The sequence below is a fragment of the Liolophura sinensis genome, chromosome 4 (genome assembly GCF_032854445.1).
Source record: "Liolophura sinensis isolate JHLJ2023 chromosome 4, CUHK_Ljap_v2, whole genome shotgun sequence".
NCBI lineage: Eukaryota > Metazoa > Mollusca > Polyplacophora > Chitonida > Chitonidae > Liolophura > Liolophura sinensis.
In genome coordinates this window covers 20,727,929-20,749,111 of record NC_088298.1, presented here as the reverse complement: position 1 = coordinate 20,749,111, position 21,183 = coordinate 20,727,929, and the positions used below count along the sequence as shown (strand labels likewise).

General features: G+C 38.7%; 1 protein-coding gene across 4 annotated transcripts; it reads left to right on the top strand.

Moving 5' to 3' along the window:
• The first annotated feature begins 1,966 nt into the window (after window positions 1-1,966).
• LOC135464566 (mannose-1-phosphate guanyltransferase alpha-B-like) lies at window positions 1,967-20,854 on the top strand. 4 transcript variants are annotated; one of them, XM_064741993.1, is made up of 12 exons: window positions 1,967-2,094; window positions 5,681-5,778; window positions 6,705-6,808; window positions 7,827-8,019; window positions 8,528-8,587; window positions 9,802-9,932; window positions 10,185-10,202; window positions 13,722-13,850; window positions 14,640-14,784; window positions 15,308-15,400; window positions 16,318-16,489; window positions 18,100-20,854. In XM_064741993.1, the coding sequence occupies exons 1-12, from the start codon at window positions 2,055-2,057 to the stop codon at window positions 18,198-18,200; spliced, it is 1,284 nt and encodes a 427-aa protein (XP_064598063.1). In that variant the 5' UTR covers window positions 1,967-2,054; the 3' UTR covers window positions 18,201-20,854. The 4 variants fall into 4 exon arrangements, with proteins under 4 accessions (XP_064598063.1, XP_064598062.1, XP_064598064.1 ...); XM_064741992.1 differs by having other exon boundaries at window positions 10,185-10,214; XM_064741995.1 differs by lacking the exon at window positions 1,967-2,094 and adding an exon at window positions 3,645-3,696 and having other exon boundaries at window positions 10,185-10,214.
• Window positions 20,855-21,183: the final 329 nt, after the last annotated feature.

The window sequence follows — 21,183 nt, the reverse complement described above, 5'->3', positions numbered from 1 at the left end:
TTGGATGTCAACTCAACAAAACAGTTATACAAGGATTTTGGTAATACTTTGTGCACTTCATGATTTTGGCACAAGCATCAGTCAGTTTCATTTTGGGGCTGAGCTACAAGATCCGCGGATGCAGAAATACTTTGAAGGATTTTTCACCGTTGCCAGATGTATAGAACTAAATGCCTTTTCGACCAGTTTATGTAAATACAAACAGATGTATGGAGCCTTATATTAGAAAATATTGAGAATCTGTGTGCTCATATGGAGATCATCTGAACATGTGGCTAGAAGCATCCACAAAATCGCAAAAGGGAATTCCTATCCAGCATTCTGATAAAAACCTAGGTAAACTCAGTATTTATGTTCTTATTTTCTTTGTGATAGAAAAGATGCAGGCATGACTTCACAAAACATTAGCATCGTTTGTAAGTATTATCGCCTTGCTGAAAACATGCCAAAGAATGGGGCAAACACTGCAGTGAGTTGTGCTAGGTGCTGGAGGATAAGAGGCCTTCCGGAGGAGTTAATAGACATGAGTTTTCACTCCGTTTGAATGCCGAGTTTCACAGCCCAGTTTTGCAGATTACAAAATTTTATACACCATGACGACATGAACGTTTGACGGCATTCCCGAGGTTAAAATATCTGATCGATCAAATTGAACAAAATTAAAAGAAATGTTTTAGCATTCGATTCAAAACAGTGAATAATGCAATGAACGTTCACTATGGTGAACATTTTTATATGGTTGGGTGAAAAAGGTTGGGTAGAGGGGTGGGTGGGGTGGGAGTTTAGAACATGTGCTATACTTTTGAAAGTGCTGGGGCACTGGGGCAGATTCCACAAAGCTATTTCTGACTGAAGTCAAAATTTGAAACATGATCTTAACGCTAATTTTGGGTATGGCGATAGGCCTGTGTAGAAATGGTTTGTTTTAGTGGCCCTGTCATTTCAGCATTCACGTCCACATTTTCTTGTATTACATTTTAGAAACACTGCTTTTCCATTAAAAAAGAAATAAAAACCCTTTATAGACTATACCACATAAATAAAGTCCTATAGATGGCACTGAGAAATGCAAACCACCGGTCCCGACACCACAGTTTGTAGAGCGTCCGCTTCGGGAGTCGGTAGATCCATGGTCGATCCCCAGCTGGGTCACACCTAAGATCTTCAAAAAAAGAGGGAATTCTGACTTCCTCGCTTAACCTTCTATCCATGTATGAGAGCCCAATATACACGAGCTGAAAAGCATAACCTTCTATCCATGTATGAGAGCCCAATATATACGAGCTGAAAAGCATAACCTTCTATCCATGTATGAGAGCCCAATATACAGGAGCTACAAAAGACTTACTAATACCCTTCCACCCAAGTATGTACATTTACACACAATATCTTATATTAGGGAGCTTCAGTCCATGTATCGTCGTCATATGACTGAAAAATTGTTGCGAACGACGTTAAACCCCAAGCACTCACTCACTCACTCAATCCATGTATCCGCTTCGGGACCGGTAGATCCAGGATCAATCCTTGGTCGAGTCACACCTAAGACTTTAAAAGAGGAAGTTGTAACTTCCTCGCTTGGCGTTCAGCATGAAGGGGATAGTGCAACGACTGGTTGACCCGTATCAGTATAATGGGTATGGCGGGGCGGCCTAGTTGCCTTCGGTAAGTCGTCTCAGTGAAGCAGCACTAGATAAAAGAGCGGTGGAAATCAGTCCTGCAACAAGGAGGCACCTTTCATACACTCTGAGAACTCCTTCGTCGTCATATATGACAAAAAAATTGTTAAATACGGCGTTAAACCCCAAGCACTCACTCCCTCAGAAAGGTAAACATACGCTACAGCAAAATGTACTCATTCATATCGTTGACAAGAGTACACCCCGTTTTGAGCCCTACTCCATATTACTTTTAGGAGATGAATGTCGCAAATCGATGACCCCTCCTCAATACCCTCTTCGAATGCACAACCACCGTGCTTCACGACACGTTGATGTGGAATGACTTTGACAGTCCCTTAATTTCTACCCATCAAGCTCCATCTTTAGCTAATCATGTTGAAGGCTATAATTTTAATTGGGGGACCGCAGAAAGGTAAGTCGGTTTTAGTACAAAGGTGGTCCCGCTTACAAGACTCCAGACAAACTAGTTTGAAGCGTAACGAAAACTGGGCACTGTATAATAGATTTTGTCTCTACGTAACTTGACAGCTGCAGGTGTGGCCATACCAAAGATCTTGGATTTGTTTTTCTTTAATTCGGATAAAAGATTGGACTCTGACTTGAGTTACACTGGTTAGCGAAGGTGACAGTGAACACATATCAGACACTAGACCTTCTGACGGCGCACATCTCATTTTCATTTCAAACGTAAAGTTGGAAATTGGATATAAGTTTTACAGAAAGAAAACCTTTATGGTTGCCTATAATAGAATCAATCGATTTTTTTTATTTGAACATTTAATGAAAGAAAATAAATAACGCATTAGGATGGCAGGATGATCACAATATCATACAGGTTTGTCTTATTCCGACACTTAAGGACTTTGTTCTATAAAAGTGAACATAAAGTCAGCCACTAAAGCTGAATTAATTAATAAAGTAGTATTCCAGAAATGTCCTAAAAATGTTTAAATTCTACACTGCTTATCAACAAAATATGTAGCAAACAATCGTCAGTACCTAGCCACTGATTTGCCATGTTATAGCTGCCTGGAGTGACGTCACAAAACCTGGGGTCTCACCCCTACCATCAGTATTAAACAATGTGGCAATGAGAAAATACAAACAAAAGTGCCTGATACCCAGCCAGTGAGTATCAGCTCTGTTCCGTGTTCAAAGGGCTGATGTTGCTTTTCGTTTGGCACTCGGTCAGGGCGATGTTAGTGGACACAAGCATTGTGTTATTAGCTGCCATGCTCGTCCTCGTCCTGCATGGGTGTAAGCGTTTGGCTAAGCTGGCTGTACAAACGTAAGGGGATTTACTGAACATAGTGAAACGTTCTGATTGATAACAGACCCTTTCATTCAGATTTGGGAAGATATTTTCGTAATAAATCTGACTTTGCTGAGGAAAAATAATGCTAAGTCACAATGTTTTTCTTCAAGCAATGACTTTCCCAAGGCGGTTTTCTTGCCAGCTCACCCTGACAAGTTACTTCTGCCTCCTGCCCAACATGTAGGCATTGTGACAAGGGCAGTTGTTGTCAGTTTCCTGCTCATAAATGTGTAGTTTAAAATGCAGCAGTTAACACTTCAGCTAACTGTAAAATCCAATTTATTGCATGGATATCTGTCTATCCACTATAAGAAACCACACTGACAATTGAGAGCAAATAGGTTTTTCGACGTGACAGTCAATTATCACGTAATGCTTTCAGCACTATAGTGATTGGCCAAGTTCATAAGGCCTCTTACAACATGGCTGCTCAGAGTAAATTGTCCGTTAGTGCATATCACCAACGCTGAACTTCATCTTCTCGGCTTTCAAATCTTTATATAATTTTTTTACATATCTTTGTGTGATAACTGTGTCCTGTATCACTGTTTCTGTGTATATAGTTGCAGACTTCGTGTTCACTTTAAAAACTAGACTTTAAACAGCCATATTGCCATATTGCCACGGTACAAGCTGAGTCAGCATAACAGGAATCTCGAGACAGAGTGGTCGCTCTGGCAAAACTAACATAGCTCAAAGGTGAGATTTTATGGTACTTTCTACACTGAATGTACATATAAAGGGTAGCTGGGTCTGCCTGCATCATTGGCAGCTACTGTAAAATCACATTAGTTCACAAGGGGCCCCACTCATCCAGTCCTGCATGAATTTGCGAAACTCCTGAAATGCTGACTCGGCTTATTGATCCTGGGCAAAAAATACCTAGATGTATCTCATGCGGTAAGCTAAATAGGCAAGGCTTCAATCCCAGTCATTCTTTTCTTCTAACATAGTGAACGGCTGCTGTCTCAATTAGGTATTTTCAGTAGTTCAAAACAATAAAAAAATGAACAAGTAGTCCAGACGTCTGGCCAATACATAAACAAGGCTGCCCTGTATATCTGTATGCCCACATACATGTTGTATTGGTTACAGTGTCTTCTCAGAGACATTCAGGTAGCAGGTGGATCATGTACATGGCCTACAAATAACTCTGTATGGCATGACTGACAAATTACAAAACCTATTGATTCCAAGTAGTGTTTTGACCATTCCTTAAATTATTTCCAAGTGAAGTTTAACAAGCACCATTTAGTTTGTACCTGACAAGATAGGACGATGTTCTTGTCAGGCTGCTGTCTATAATTCACACCCTCCCCCCAAGCCCCCCCCCCCCCCCCCCAGCTAAGTCCCCCTGGAGATGTTTTTATCTATAGACCAAATGACATTGGCTGCGTAGTTTGAATAAAAATGTTTTGTAAATAAAGGACAATGTGACGTCTGAGATTTATTCCTGAGAGCTTCCGATATAGCATATATATGTTTTCATTTATTTTTTTAAATTTTTGTGAAAAGAGTTAAAGGTGTTAATACACCTTTTACATAAAGGTGTGAATTCTAAGGTGGGCTTTATGGACCATACAAGCAAGTTTTTTGCCAACTCTAATCACAACACTGAATGTTGGAATAACTCATTTTACCCATGATTAAAAGATTACTGAAATAATGTTCCCAAAATATTCCTTCCTTCTGATAAACATCAGGAAAAAAAAAAGGTGATGTGACATTAGAGTTTCTAGATGCTGTCATTTTGGCTCCTAAATGACACCATAGTATTCATATACTTGAATGTATTTCAACACTTCCAAAAAAATCTAAAAAAGTAAATGAAAGTATTTTTACGCACAGTTTTTAGTTGTTTATATGATGAACCTTACTTCATATTTTAGTTTTCTTTTGCTTAAAAGGCCATAAGGGGATGTTTAATTTAAATAGATGCAACAGAAATACTCACCCTTAAATAGTCTAAGAAGCTGTCGTCTTGGTTAGTCAGGCTGAAACGCTGTACTACAAACTGTATTTCAGCGTACCTTCATTTAGTTTTTAGGACTGCCTTGAACACAATGGGATGCATGTAAATAATTCAGTTATAAGATGAGCTTTATATGTGATGATATATACATACACATAAAACAATGTTGTAGCGCATCGTGTATGTATGTAAACTATGTGTAAAGTGAGTTACACAACCTCATGACATGTACATGTACTTGTATGTTTACCGCCTGGCTGAGAATACAACATTTTGGTCCCCACTCCTTTGTTCAATCTGTCCATGAACGATAGCACTCCTTCTATCGAAACACTATGGAGCATATTGATAGTATTGGGCTCCAGTGATCCTTCAGAAATAACTCTTTATTTGAGTAAACCCATATCACAATTGATCTACCCTAATTCCTCTACCTTTCAGTACAATTTATGCCCATTTATGATTAGATCTTGGAGGCAAAACTACATTGGTGGGGTTGGATTAACCAATTTCTGGGCTTCACAAAAAGTATAATTTTATCATTCAACACAGAATAATGACTTCAGAATATGCTTGAATACATATTGCAAACATGTGAAAAGGTTGAAGAATTACAGTGCTATACTTAATAAGAATGTTGTCAATACCTAAATGTAAAGGATTAAAGAAATAATCAATAACTCAGTGATTCTTCTGTACTTTTTTGTCTAGGTACGAGATTCCGGCCCCTGTCACTGGACATGCCCAAACCTCTATTTCCAGTGGCTGGATTCCCTATCATTTATCATCAAATAGAGGCGTGCTGCAAGGTGAGACCATTGCTCTTCTGTTATTTATTTATTTATTTATTTATTTTATTGGTGTTTTTCGCCGTACTCAAAAGTATTTCACTTATACGATGGCGGCCAGCATAATGATGGAAGGAAGCCAGGCAGAGCCCGGGGGAAACCCACAACCATCCGCAGGTTGCTGAAGACCTTCCCGCGTACGGCTGCTCTTTTGTTATGTACATGTACATGAATATATATATTTTTCTGGAAACCATTTGACAGTCAGTACAAATATTTTATACTTTACATTTCAATCATTATTAAGGCCATTCTTCTTCTGCCTGGACTGGAGTGATTATATTTGTTGTTAAGCTCTGATACTGATCAAATAATTTATCACCATAATCAAAAGATTAAGTGAGGTCCACTGTGGCTAAGTGGTTATCGTGCTAGCACAGCACAATGACCAAGGAGCCTGTCACCAGTGTGATCGCTGTGGGCTCATGCTGGCTTCCTTTCCTGTCATGTATATACGAAGGTCTTGCAGCAACCTGCAGGTGCTCATGGGTCTCCCACGGGCTCTGAAATATTCTTCAGCACAGGGTAAAAATCAAATAAATAAAGAAAAAGTTCAGGTGGGTAAATTGCCTAGCTAAAATTCAAAAAAGGTTAAAGAAATAAGGTAATCTAAAGCCCTTTATTTATACTGAAAGCAAGGAGATATCAAGTGTCTCAAGTATGCATCTGGATTCTCCTCACATCAACTGTTGTTAATTTTTACATCAGGTGTGCTAAGCTCTTGTCTTGGCAGCTGTGATGAGTCTGCTTGTTCAAACTATTGGAAAGAGTTGGCAGGAGAAGAGTTAATGTATGCATATGTATGTCAAATTGTCAATCAGGATCTGAAAAAGTAAATGAAGAGCACTTAATATGGAGCTAGGTGACTTTGGTTGTTATTTGAACAGGTGCCAGACCTCAGAGAGATTCTACTGATCGGCTTCTACCAATCAAACGATGCGCTCAACTCGTTTATACAGACGGCTCAGCAAACCTTCAGAATACAGATCAGGTGAGGTTTTAAAGATTAACTTTGTCTCTACCTGTGTGTGCGTGTGTTTTTTGTCAGGGATGGGGGGAAGCGGGGTGGGTTTTGGTGACCTATATCAGGATGAGTGGGAGATTTTATGTCTTGTTTATTTATTTGATTGATGTTTTACAACGTACTCAAGAATGTTTCTCTTTTATAATAATAGGGTGGGAGGAAACTGAGCTGATCCCGTGGACAGCCCATGACCATCTGCATGTTGCTGGCAGACCTCCCTAAGTATGACCATAAAAGAAGCCAACATGAACTCCTGTGGCATGAACTTAGTATTGTGGGCTCACTGGGGGAATGTGTCTAAATGTGAATGGGTGGCATGGGTGACAGGGACTTATTGATGTTTAATAAAATTCACAATATCTTCTCCATACTTGTATAGATTCAGTTTTGCCACGCTTTTCGGTCATGTCGGTATTTTTGTGTTGCCATAGTAACATAGAAATTGGATGATGTAGAATCTGCAACTTCAGATACTTGTATTTGAAAATAATTTAGATTGAGATCTAATTTGTAGTTATAGTCCTTTTTTCAACATTGTATTGAAAAGCAATTTTAGTTTGAGATCTTACTTGTACAGTTATGGCCCCTTTTTCCAAAATTGTGTTGAAAAACAATTTAGTTTGTGATCTAATAAATGTGTCGAGTATATGATCCTTTTTGCAAACATTGTATTGAAAAAAAATATAGTTCGAGATCTATTTTCTAGAACCAAGACCCGTTTTGCAACATTTTATGGAAAAGCAATTCATTTTTGAGATCTAATAAATTTGTGGAGTTTATGGTGCTTTTTCAAACATTGTATTGAAAAGCGATTTAGTTGGAGATCTGATTTCTAGACTTATGGCTTTGGACCCATTAATATCCCATAAACATGATAATATTTTATTTGGAATGTCGTCGTCTCGCTGGAATGGCACTCTGCTGTTGTAATGTGGAATTTATGGAAGGGATCGTTCTAAGCTTCGGAAACATGTTTGTCTTTCAGGTACTTGCAGGAGTACACTGCCCTTGGAACAGCAGGTGGGATCTACCACTTCCGCGATCAAATCCTCGCAGGGAATCCAGAGTATTTTTTTGTGATGAACGCTGATGTCTGCAGTGACTTCCCCTTGTGTGAAATGCTGGAGTTTCACCGACAGAAAGGAGACGGAACAAATGCCACCATCATGGCCACTGAGGTTAGTTCGTTTTTGTTTTATTGGGATTTCCAAAAGAAATGCCATGGATTTATTTTAGATTCAGATTTTAACAATGCTGCCACTGGTGGAGATTTTTATTATAAAATTGCCTAAGATTTTAAATATATGATTTTGCTGTCATAAAACTTAGTAAGTGTTAATGAGTAATTTTTCTCATATATCATGTCATTTGCCAAAAAAGGTTGGAGAAATTTTATTTCTTTCATGAATATTGTCCTCAACCTATGGAATTCAATGAATTGAAAAAAGTTTGTTTTATATCTCAATTCATTTGGGCCTTTCTGTTATCACTTTTCAAATTTCTCGCAGGATTGAAAATATTCGCAATATTAGAAAGCTTGGAAATTTGTAGAGTTTGCTGGTTATAATTTTATTGTTTCGTCCCACCATAACGCTGGTTGCCGTCGTATAAGTGAAATATTCTTGAGTATGGCATAAAAGACCAATCAAATAAATAAATAAATATAATTTTGTTTTATTTTGCCAGGCTACTCGCCAGCAGTCTCTGACATATGGCTGCATCGTGGGGAACAAGGAAACGCATGAGGTATTCTTCAGTCTAGTCATTTGTATGTCATCATACTGTCCGGCCATATATGGGAAGGTCTGCCAGAAATCTTCGGATGGTCATGGGTTTCCCCTGAGCTCTGCCCGGTTCCCTCGCCCCATAATGGTGGCCACCGTCGTATGAGTGAAATATTCTTGAGTATGGCATAAAACACCGATCAGATAAATAAATAAAATAAATTCAGTCGTTTGAAATGTTTGCAAGGTGTTTATTCAGACATATTCTGAAGGCATTATTCTGTTTCAACTAACAAACTCATACTTTTTGTGAACCTGTGAAATTGGCTAACCCAGCCGATGCAGTTTTGTCCCCAAAGTCAAACCAAAAATGGGCATAAATTCCACTGAAAGCTGCTCTTTCAAATATGAAAAGGTTCAGGAATTAGGTAACCAATTTCATCTGAATCATGGTCATCATGGAATTTGTACACTCCATCACCCTCAGTGTCTAGGGGTCATGGAGAAAATAATCAGTGGATGGTGCTTGTGTTGTCTACGCAGTCTTACCTTTGTTGGTGGTTTACCCAAGGGGCTCTGATTTCTGCCGCCCATAACACTGACTGCCATCACATAAGTGACAATCTTTTGGAAGATGGCATTAATGAAGTAGTCAATCAGTTGATTTCTTTTTTTGTTAGAATATCAATTTAGCACAGTTTTGAAGACAGTATTAATTTCAACATGTATGTAGATAATGACGTTCCAGGATACATGTATACATGCTTGTATAGAAAAAGGCTTCTCCTAAACCCCCTCCCTCATGCCCCTCGCTAAACACCTGTGTAAAAATTCCCCAAGGACAGGGAACTGGATCTTCTGGATACTTGTGTTCAAGTCATACCTGGACGTTATTGTTCTCTCTTGTAGAGCTATAGTCCTGATTGCAACATTGTATTAAAAACCAATTTTAGTTTGAGATCTTACTTGTAGAGTTATGGCCCCTTTTCCCAACATTGTATTAAAAACCAATTTTAGTTTGAGAGCTTACTTGTAGAGTTATGGCCCCTTTTCCCAACATTGGATTAAAAAGCAATTTTAGTTTGAGATCTTGTAGAGTTGTGGCCCCTTTTTCCAGCATTGTATTGAAAAGCAATTTTAGTTTGAGATCTAATTTGTAAAGTTACGGTAATTGTTCTCACAACCTATGTTAATTTAAATTAAAGGCAGCATCTTTGATCAAATCTTGACCTACAGGTTATGCATTACGTAGAGAAGCCTGGTACATTTGTTAGTAACCTGATCAACTGCGGGATTTACCTGTTCTCACCTGACATCTTTACTGCCCTGGCCATCAGTTTCCAGAAGAACCAGGAAGAGAATTACAGGTAGGACAGAATGACAGCTCAGAAATTTGGAGTTGTAATGATCAATGGCTTCACTGTCCTCTGTAAAATTGTTAAGAGTACTCTCCAGTCCGTGTGAATTGATACAAGTATATGTTTGATGACAATGCTCCTAATCTCATGTCTCAATACTTGCTAATTCTTGAGTACGGCTTAAAACGCCAATCAGTTGTATAAATAAATAAATACTCTGTGCCCCTTTCGTTATCAAGTATATGTTATTCTTTTCTCCAGTAATCCTGAACTGTACAGGTACATGAATGGGTATGAGTTATTTCCCCTGTTTGTCGTCTAGGTTTGAAACCTCTCTAATACTCCTGTACAGTGCTCGTGCAGTGCACATGCCACTGTGTGTTGTTTTTGTTTGTGACATGCCTCCTCAGCTTGATATGTAGTGTATTTATATTTTGTTACTTTAGCTTGATTAACAGCCGGTTCGGTGGCTTAGATTTGTTTTCCCAGCCCCCCCCCCCCCCCCTCCACACCACCCACCGACCCACCAACCTCCCTAACCCGACCCAAAAAAGTGAAAAAATTTTATCTTTTTAAAATGCTATGTCCTGTGTTCAGATTTTATTTAATGTTTAGTATTTCACATGTTGTGCTGATTACCATGGGTCTTTAATAGCATGTTTCTGATGTAGAACACCAGCAGTGCCAGTGTCCTTATCAAGTTGCGGGACCTGGGGTTCAAAACAAAGACTAGATAAATGGTACTCATTGCTGCCTTGTTTGGCACTCAGCGCTGAGAGTTTAGAGCAAGGAAACAGGACTGGTTGGCCCGGTGTCAGTAAAATGTGACTGGGTGGGTTGTCATGTCCGGTGTCTTTGGTATAATACTTCAGTTGCCCCATCATAGGAAGACACAATATATACACACACACCTAATGACTCCTGATTGTCATATGACTAACAAATTATTAAGTAAGACTTAAAGCACCAAGCATACATACACTAGCAGTGCTTTAGCTCATTTAAGTGGCGGGTTGGAGGATAGGGCAAGGGTGAGGCACGTATTTCATATAAAACCATGTAACTACCTGGAGACAAATTTATAGAGATCTCAGACATTTATTCCCGACTGACAAACACAACAGCCATTAAAAATTGCCTTAAACTGCAGTTTCCCGAAGGCCCCAGCAGTAAGTCTGGAAATAAAGTAGCCTACTGTGGTGACGTCAGTGGCGATGTCAGTGGTGATGTCAGTGGTGACGTCAATGGTGATGCAGTGGCGATGTCAGTGGTGACATCAGTGGCGATGTCAGTGGTGACGTCAGTGGCGACGTCAGTGGCGACATCAGCGGTGACGTCAGTGGCGACGTCAGTGGTGATGTCAGTGGTGATGTCCATGGTGACGTCAGTGGTGATGTCAGTGGTGACGTAAGTGGTGATGTCAGCGGTGACGTCAGCGGTGACGTCAGCGGCGACGTCAGTGGCGACGTCAGTGGTGACGTCAGTGGTGATGTCAGTGGTGACGTTAGTGGTGATGTCAGTGGCGAAGTCAGTGGCGATGTCAGTGGTGATGTCCATGATGACGTCAGTGGTGATAGCTGTCAAGTAACTTTGTTGGAGGGAGAGCTCGAATGTGAGGGGCTAAGCTTGTCCTTAGCTCCCCTTGAGTTTGTCAATGCTGTAATTTCTGAATATTTCCATCCATTGATGGAAATTATGCATAATATAGGGTGGTTATTATTTATTTTATTTATTGATTGATTTGATCAGTGTTTTACGCCGTACTCAAGAATATTTCATTTATACGACGGCTGCCATGGTTATACGACGTGGTTATTAAGAAATGAATGAATGAGTGAATGATTGATTATGGCTTAACACCATATCAGCAATATTTCAGCCATATTGTGGCGGGTATTAAGAAATGTAAAATATGCCTCAGCAATGAAAATTTTTATGTCATGTCTTTTGTTACACCCATTTTTTTTTACACCCATACTCTTCGTACATTTAAATCATGTACAGATTTAAGCTGAGACAGTAAGGTGATTCTGGCAGTGGCTTTTTCAGTGATATCATGATACAGACTGTGGCATTTACCCCTAACACCCACGCCAACAGTTCAGAGCACCAATACATTATAATAGACAATCAGTTATTTACCACTCTGTCGGAAACAGAACTTTGCTAGGTAAATTATTCCCCGCAAAACCTAAAAGACTGTCCACATTCAGACTAAAGGAGACAATTTATCCAGCACTCAGTGTGCGGATAACTACTGTGTGGCTGTTGGCAACTAGTAATTGTACTACAAACTTAATTTTAGCGACAGGTCCATCTAACCGTGCTGGTCACTAGAATAGAGTATACGTGTATAACATCTGACAGAGTTCACCAAAGCCGTCTGTTGTATTTTATTAGGGTCAGGATTTTTGGATTACCTCCAAATGGATAAAAAAAAATGCATAATGTTTATTCTGGACTTCAAACAGGTTTACAAAATTAAAAGCTGTCTTAAGGCTAGGACTTCCACCAGGACTTTTATACTAACAATCAGCCATTTTGTGGTTTTTGTGGTCCCACCTAACCAAAGCTATCTCCTACAAACGCACCTCTTAAATGAGAGAGTGACATGAAGGGAGGTAATTTGGTTCTGCTCTGTTAGAGTAAAATCCTAACTGAGGTAACTTGATAAGGCCATATTTTACTTGTTATCACCTATTTGCCAATGACGACACTGTCACTGCATCCCTGGTTGTGCTTTCCATGATTTATTTATTTATTTGATCGGTGTTTTAAGCCGTACTCACAAATATTTCACTTATGTGACGGCAACCAGCATTATGGGTGGGGCGAACCAGGGCGAAAACCCACGACCATCTGCAGACTGCTGGCAGACCTTCCTGTGTACAGCCAGAGAGGAAGCCAGCAAGATCTGGAGTGTTGTGCTCTCTTTGCTGTATATCCTTTATTATATTGTATGATATGAGATGTTGTGTGCACATTCAGGTATGTAAGTCTGATGTCTATTGTGTAATTTTCACTTTTATTGCTTTTTTCTAGATTTATGTATGGTAATTTACAAAAATTGTTGTTATGGCATCTTTAGGCTTTCTTCTCATGAAGAAAATGTCTTCGTAGTTTCTGAGTTTAGTTCTATCTCTTGTTCTGCTGCTCTGTTCTGTTTTTTGTTTTTTTGCATGTTTTGTTGGCATGTAGAGTAAAACTCCTGTATGATAAGCTCGAAATTTCCCTGTGTGGTGTAGTTACATCAAAACCCCTGTGTAGCCAGTGATAATTCTGTGTAGACAGTGATAGACAGTGATAATTCTGTGTAAACAGTGATATACAGTGATAATTCTGTGTAAACAGTGGTAATTCTGCAGAAGGTATCCATGTAGTCGGTGATAACTTTGTACAAGGTAATTGTGTAGCTAGTAATAATTCTGTAAAAGGTATCTCTGTAGCCAGTGGTAATTTTGTAGGTGTCTGTGTGGCCAGTGAAAATTTTTTAGAAGGACGATTGTTCTGTAGAAGGTATCTGTTCAGCCAGTAAGAATTCTATAGTAGTTATCTGTATAGCCAGTGGTAATTCTGTAGAAGGTATCTGTGTGGCCAGGGATAATTCTGTAGAAGGATGATTATTCTGTAGAAGGTATCCCTGTAGCCAGTGATAATTCTGTAAAATGTATGTGTGTAGCCAGTGATAATTCTGTAAAATATGTGTGTAATGTGTGGGATAATTTTGTAATAGTTCTGAAATCAGTTTCAAAGTGATATTACCTTTTATTTTCCATTTCTGCTCCTTTTATCCACTAGTTTTGACCCAAACACACCATCGAGACAAGTGATCCACTTTGAGCAGGACGTGTTTGTCCCGATGGCAGCCACAGGAAGGTTGTATGTCTACCAGACGTCCAGATTCTGGAGTCAGATCAAGTCTGCTGGGTGAGTTCTAAAACTATTTCATGGCTACATAGTTTGTAGTTCTTAAAGGGATATGCCCAGCCTAAGCTGAGTTTTAAATACAGCAGATTTATTCATAGGTGACAAAGACTGCATGAAAACCTTATCTCCGCTGAAAGCCAGTCAGCATCAATTCTGTATCTCTTGGAAAGAAAAGACAACAAATAAAATAGCCTGAAGTGTTAAAAAAGAGGGATGAAAACAGACCTAAACTGTCACAGGCTTTTTTCTCAGGCTTGGTAACTCGATTTATTTATTTATTTATTTGGTGTTTTACACTGTACTCAAGAATATTTCACATACGACGACGGCCAGCATTATGGTCAGCTGGACATGAACTCATAGCGACCGCATTGATGAGAGACTCCTGGGTCATTAGGCTGCGCTAGCGCGCTAACCAACTGAGCCACGGAGGCCCCAGGTTACTCAATAAATCAACGTATAATCAGGAATTCTTGCGAGGCTTTAGGGTGGGTTATGTTAGAGTAACCTGAAACATGATGCATCTTTCAGACCCCAGACACAGAAAATGTGAAACAGGTTTAGGGTGATGTAAGCGGAAAGAGATGCGTCATCGGGTTATAGGAATAACTCGCACCTGATTGGATAAAACATTTACAATTTCAGTTGTCTCAATGTGTGTGATTTTGCTTACATTTGACTGTGACATCTTGATTATGTATGGCATCCCAAAAATAAAAAAAGGCTTTTTGAACTCCCTGTGGAATACTTTGTAGAACTAAGTATTTGTATTACTTTTGGTATAACCAGCGCTGCTATTTATGCAAATCGGCATTACCTGGCCATTTATAACCGGACTCACCCAGATCTCCTGGCAAAGGGCGGAGAGAAAATGCCGAGGATAATCGGGGACGTCTTAATACATGCCACAGCCGTTGTAGATCCTTCAGCAACTGTAAGTAGACTGATTCATCCGAATTCACTGGCCAAGAGGTATAATAAGTTCTTGCTGAAAACCACTTGTCATTTTCTCAAGAGGTCAGCAAAACAGTGCGCTTTTGAAATGACAGGAAACATTAAGAGAAAAAGCAATGAATGAAAACAAGGAGTTAAAAAACATGAACTGGTTAATTCTCAGATTTTGAAGTAACCGGACAGAAGCAAAGCAGTGTCTAGACATATGATCCTGTTTTTCTCAACAAACCTTAAAACATCTTTCTTGATTTTAAAATCAACAGAGCTTAGGGAATCGGGCAAACTTAGTAAATTAGTCTTTGGACAAAATTTGAGATCAAATACAGTACTTTATTATTTTTATCCCAAAGTTCTCTTTCAATGCTTTCTTACTCTATGAAAATGTTTTGTCTCATTAAATAATACCTGACTAAGCAGTAAGTCATCGAGTCTTAAACTTCTCTAATTCGTGTTGGTATTGTGAGGACATCAGAAACTGTAATTTATGTGATCTTGTCCAATAGCTCGGCCCTAATGTAACGATCGGTAAAAATGTTGTGGTGGGAGCTGGGGTTCGAGTGCGAGAATCCATCGTCTTGGAGGGCGCCACTTTGCAGGTGAGTGTCGAGTCCAGGATCCACCATCACAGAACCTGCTATATCAAGCTTTCAATACGTAAATGACCAAAAAAATGTCTTGGAATCTAGTTAAAAAAGTAACCAGTTAATCACAATGCTGTACTAGATGGGTGAAAAATCACCTTTAGTGGGATGCGATTTACAGTAGATCACATATTATAACTAAATTACATGGTTTTAACAACTAATCAGCATCCGGTACTAAAGCTCTTTCAGCATGGTTATTATCGGCTGAAAAAATTCCATAAAATTAGCGTCGATTTACAGATTAAGCTTAATTCTCCTTGTGGCCTTCTGCTGTTACGGTGTTTTGATAAAATTATTTCCTCTGAAGATTTATTGAAATTTCTATTTACAAAGTTTTGTGAAAGTGATGTCTATTCTCTTTTAAGGCATAATTTTTTTTTTATAGAAATAAGAAGTGAGTGAATACCCCATTTCTTCACATTTTGGGGACACCTGGTCTGCTCTTCTTAGCCAATATACATGTAGCTGTAGCAGGAATATTTAGTTTCTTTTTTCTCACATGATTTAATATAAACCATAGACCAGTATGTTGATCTAATGAACAACATACTCATGCCTTTACTTTTCTAAAAAGCTAGGAAAGAAATGTAATATTCTGCTTTCAGCACCTCTTATATATCTGTCCCAAAAATTAGAACAATTAGGGTAAAGTTATGAAAGGTAAACAAACATAGATGTTCTTTTCTCCACATTGTACTTTTGTTCCTTTGTGCATACTATTTATTTTTATAAATTTTCTCTGCAGTAATCATTTGAAACATGTGGAAGCAGTCTCAGAAATTTGAGCATAAGTATCTGGTTACATTGATGAAGTGATAAAAACGGACAAAAATCAAACATAAATATTCTTTTCTGCACTCTGTGTTTAGGACCATTGCTGTGTTTTGCACAGCATTGTGGGATGGAACAGTGTTGTTGGAGTGTGGACTCGTGTGGAGGGCACACCAAATGACCCAAACCCTAACAAGCCCTTCGCTAAGCTGGAGATCCCTGAACTGTTCACTGATGATGGCCGACTTAACCCATCAATAACTGTTATAGGTAAGCTGCTGTGAGGTGTAGAGTTCAAACCCAGCTTGTGGCAGTCCACCCTATGGATCTCAAAATCGGAAGGCAGATCACAGACATTTTGTGTTAAACTCATTGAAAAGAATGATTTTCCTTAAAAGAAGCACATGGTTGAGGTGCATGTCTTTGATTCATCAGAAACATGAAGTCAGGGTTCAATCCCAGCCTTGGACCCAAAACTTTCCAAATTCTCAGGTCTAAACTGTTCTCGGGACCTTAGCGGCAGTAAGTGCTTCGATCACTTCTCTTCCAACAATGGGCTCATTTGGAGAGTAAAAATCTCTGCATCTCATGAGAAAGTTTGTCACCAAAAGCTGATGGTTTCCTCACGGGTTCTCTACACCATTGAAGCAAACTGACATGTTATTAGAAATAAATCCTGAATATTATTTTTGTCATTTTTCGATATTCAGTTTTGTTACACTAGATGCTAACAGCATAGTGTATTGAAATATAGAATATTAAAAAATGACTTCAGTATTTAGAGTTACACTTATTTTGTTTTTTGCAAATCTGCTCTGTTAATTGTTTTAATTCATTTTTGTATCAGTGAAACTGTCATTATATTATATCAAATACCAGTAATCAGTGAATCTATGTTTGTGCATGTTTGGATAGAACAGTTCAGTTTACTATATATGGTAATATATACTTGATATTATACCACATTCACTGGCTGAGGTGGCTGAGGTCATTAGCGTGCAAGCATGGCGCATGGACCCAGGAGCCTCTCATCAATGCAGTCGTTGTGAGTTCAAGTCCACCTTATGCTGGCTTCCTCTGCCAGCAACCTTTGGATGGTCGTGGGTTTCCACCGGGTTCTGCTCCGTTTCCTCCAACCATAATGATAGCTACCATCTTAAAAAGTAATACATTCTTGAGTACACCGTAAACACCAATCAGATAAATAAATAATTTTAGCAGGCTCACACGGCCACAGTTTAATTCAGATGAAATCTAAACCAGTTTAAATGGAAACCAGTCGTGAAAATGAGTGCGTTCACACGACTGTTTGGTTTTTAAGACAGTTCAGCAATTTATTCATTCACACAATCATATTTAAGCTGGTTCGGTAATAGTAACATTGTCCTAAAGTGCGCACCTGGGGCATTTGAACCAGTTGTCGTTCACACGGCACGGATCAAATGCTGAAAACCAACTTAAAGCCATGTTGGTAGCAAGGGCAAATACATCAGATTAACCACCAGTGCTTTGCGTTCACATGAACAACAAAAGGGTCAAACTGGCTTAAAGCTACGTTCACATTTAAACCCGCTTAAATCTGCCTGTATGAACGATGTCTAAAGTAAATAATCTCTCCCCTTCGAGGCATTATGGGTAATATACGAGGAGCGAGGAGTCCGCCATATTGTGTGTGTGAGATTATACTAGTCCATCATATACAAACAGCTGTTGTGTGAAATCTTTTCATAAATATTACATCTGGCGACGAGGATGGGATTAGACAATGTCCAGATTTTTGTGAACTGGAACTAAAATAAATCTTGCAACACTTGACCAGTCATTTGGTATAATTATGTATGATATGAAATGCTGTATATTTTTTCTTGTTGTTGTTGCAGGATCTCAAGTCAATGTTCCGAGAGAAATCATAGTCTTGAACTCCATAGTCCTGCCACGTAAAGATCTCAACAGGAGCTACAAAAACCAAATCATTTTGTAACATTCAGAAACCTGTTATTAAAAGAGCAGATGGAGGATCAGGGCAACACAGTGGTCTCCCTTAGGCGAAGTCTTCTATCAATCAGTGGTTACATATAAATTATTGTTTTATGTGTCATGTTCATGTATTCACACAGTTTTAGGAACATCTTTTAGGTTTAATATCGATGAGTTTTCTCAGTGGGAGGAAATATTTTATTACTATTATTTTTTTTAGGGGAAGGAAAATGCATGATGCATCAATCCATATTCAGTTAAATGTTGATATTCATTACTGCAAGCTGGAGATTATCATCATCAATTTAATTGGTCTTAATGTTATATTTATGTGTGAATTGTTGCAAAAGATAACAAGTCAAATTCCAGAATAGCAGTTTGTACTGATTGGTTTGTCCTTGACAACTGCCAGTTTTGCTAATCGTCTTTCATTTGACAACAATGACGATGTGCAGCTGTTGATAATTGAGATGTATTTGCTATCTATCCTGGAAGTCATTGTTTAACAGCATTAGCTTTTCTGTGCCTGTTTTCACTGCTTTTAAGCTGTGACAAAACAGCTTGATCTGTCTGTCTGTGGGTTGGTCATACGTTCAGTTATTTTAACTTGCAGCCTGAGTGCAAAGAAGACAACGCAAAGTGTGACACACAGATGTGATAGGTGAGAGACGGGCACGTTGTTTTGCAAGCGCTGTTTGGATTGGCATAATTTTACAAACTTGAACAAAGTCGTGCTCAGACTCTGCAGATGTTCAGATCAAGTCTCCTTCTCACCAATCACTGATCACTGATCAGTGTACATTTTAGTAATCAGTGTTCTCATACGGACTAACAACACAGGACCTTTAATTAACTTACAACCCTAAATTTTGAGTGTCTGCCAACCAACCTACTTTCTGTATAGATTTGATGTAGGATTTTTGCTAAAAGGCCACACAGTTTTAACAAGCTTACAAGCTTACAAGCCTACTGTATGTATACAATCTTTTAAACACTGGTTTGCTCAAGCGCTGACACAGTTGCTTCCCTTGGATTGGTTTCCATGTCCGTGTAGTCATGTCTTTGCTAACTGGTACCACTGCATTTTGATTCAAGCTTGAGGAGCTTTAAGGTATGGTTTTTCTCTTTTCCAATTTGTGGTACTTTGTATACGTTACATGTGGATGTCACTTTATTTTTAAGAGAGTCATAAGTTTTGTTTTAACATGCATTTTGTAGAGGTTCGAGAACTCCACAAGAAGTACCTGCATGCCAGTTTTTACCTCGTCTTTACTTTATTGTAGTCATGCCTTAGACCTAATTTCTCACAAGAGGGATTCATATTTGGAAGTGTTACTGTTGTTAACATGTGTTTTAAAATTAGTAAATCAAAGTTCATTTAAAGGATACAGGATCGATTCTGAGTTGTTAGTGTGAGAAATAGGTAAGACCTGGCTAAGCCTTGCCTAAGCTGAATTTTAGGTATGGCACATTCATTCAAGCATGACCCAGGAAACCCTATCTCCAATGTCAGCCAATCAGCATCGATTTTGTATCCCTTTAATCCTTAGCTTTAATCTTACCACTGCAAGTTAACATTTGAATGATTGGATTGCAGGCTCTAAGCTAGCCCTTGACCAATGGGATCCCAGGCTCTGCTTTAGCCATTAACCAATGAGATTGCAGGTTCTCATGTAGCTCTTGACCAATGGGATCCCAGGCATTGCTGTAGCCATTAACCAATAAGATTCTAACCAGTCGTCTCACCAATGAGATCACAGGGTCTAATCTAGCCCTGACCAATGAGATCACAAATTCCAATCACACAAGCTTTTTTGGATCATTAGAATTTGGTTTGGCTGCAGATTTTCTGGAGGATTGAGAGCTGAAAGGTACAGTGCTATATTTTAACCTGAAGTTTTTTTTTTCCACACTTTAACCTGATGGCTGTCCCATAAGTGAAAAATCCTGGCATATGATCTTACTGGTAAACTCGAAAGTAAAATAAATACATAAAATAAAGCCTATAGATAGATCTTGTACTTTCTTTCGCTAAAATTGGATGCTTGTAAAAAGTAAGAAGTGTTGTCAGATTTTTAGTTTTATCCTTCATGACCAAAGATGTCCGGCTCATTTTCTCTGAAAAATTTTAAAGACTAATGCCTGAAGAAATCTATATATTTTAAATACATACCCTAAATGACCTAAAAATTCAACCACAAAAGAGCATTTTTGGAGGCAAATAAATGTCATGAGATATTACTTTAGGTGCTAAAATTTATATTTTCCCAGCAGGATATCATCCTACCTTCCAAACACCTCTCAAAGCTCCTTTCTAAAATCAGTAGAACTCCCAGAATGTGGAAAAATAAGCAACTTAGTCATGGATGAAGGTCATTTAAGGTCATTTGATAAGGTACATGTAATACCCTTGGTTCACCCACAGTATATTAAATATACATACATCTGGTACTTATGTAGTTATATACAGCAGGGCCCGCTTGTACGAAGTTGTCATATCGTTACGGGCACGTAACTACTACGACAATCAGTAATAGAAGCATTGCGTTGCCATGGCCGTTACATCCCTGTAACGTTAAGTGGGTTTGGTACAAGTGGGTCCTGATATGGAACCAAAAACCAAAGTGCAAGTATGAAAATATGAATAATTAAATCCATATGTTCATGTATTTATTATTATTATTATTATTATTATGCATGCAAGCCTGTTTATTTTTTCTTTTTTTTCATCTAATGAAAAGGCACATGGGTGGGGGGGGGGGGTTAAAATGTATCATAGTGATTAATTTTATGATGTTTGAAAATTATTATTATTACTGTTATTTTTTGGAGTGTGTAAATGAAGTCGTGTGGATTGTTTAAGTTACCTGAAGTCCAATCTCTTTCCATCTTGTGTACAGTTCTAGAGCCCAGCGCACGTGGACAACATTTGTTGTCGAAACTCGGATTTGCAGATCCTGGTGTGGAATGATCCGGAATATCGGTTA

Coding starts and splice junctions, on each gene's coding strand:
- LOC135464566 (XM_064741992.1), top strand. CDS start 2,055: ATGTTGAAGGCTATAATTTTAATTGGGGGACCGCAGAAAG. Junction 13,851..14,639: donor AGTCAGATCAAGTCTGCTGG/GTGAGTTCTAAA, acceptor TGGTATAACCAG/CGCTGCTATTTATGCAAATC. Junction 15,401..16,317: donor TGGAGGGCGCCACTTTGCAG/GTGAGTGTCGAG, acceptor CTCTGTGTTTAG/GACCATTGCTGTGTTTTGCA.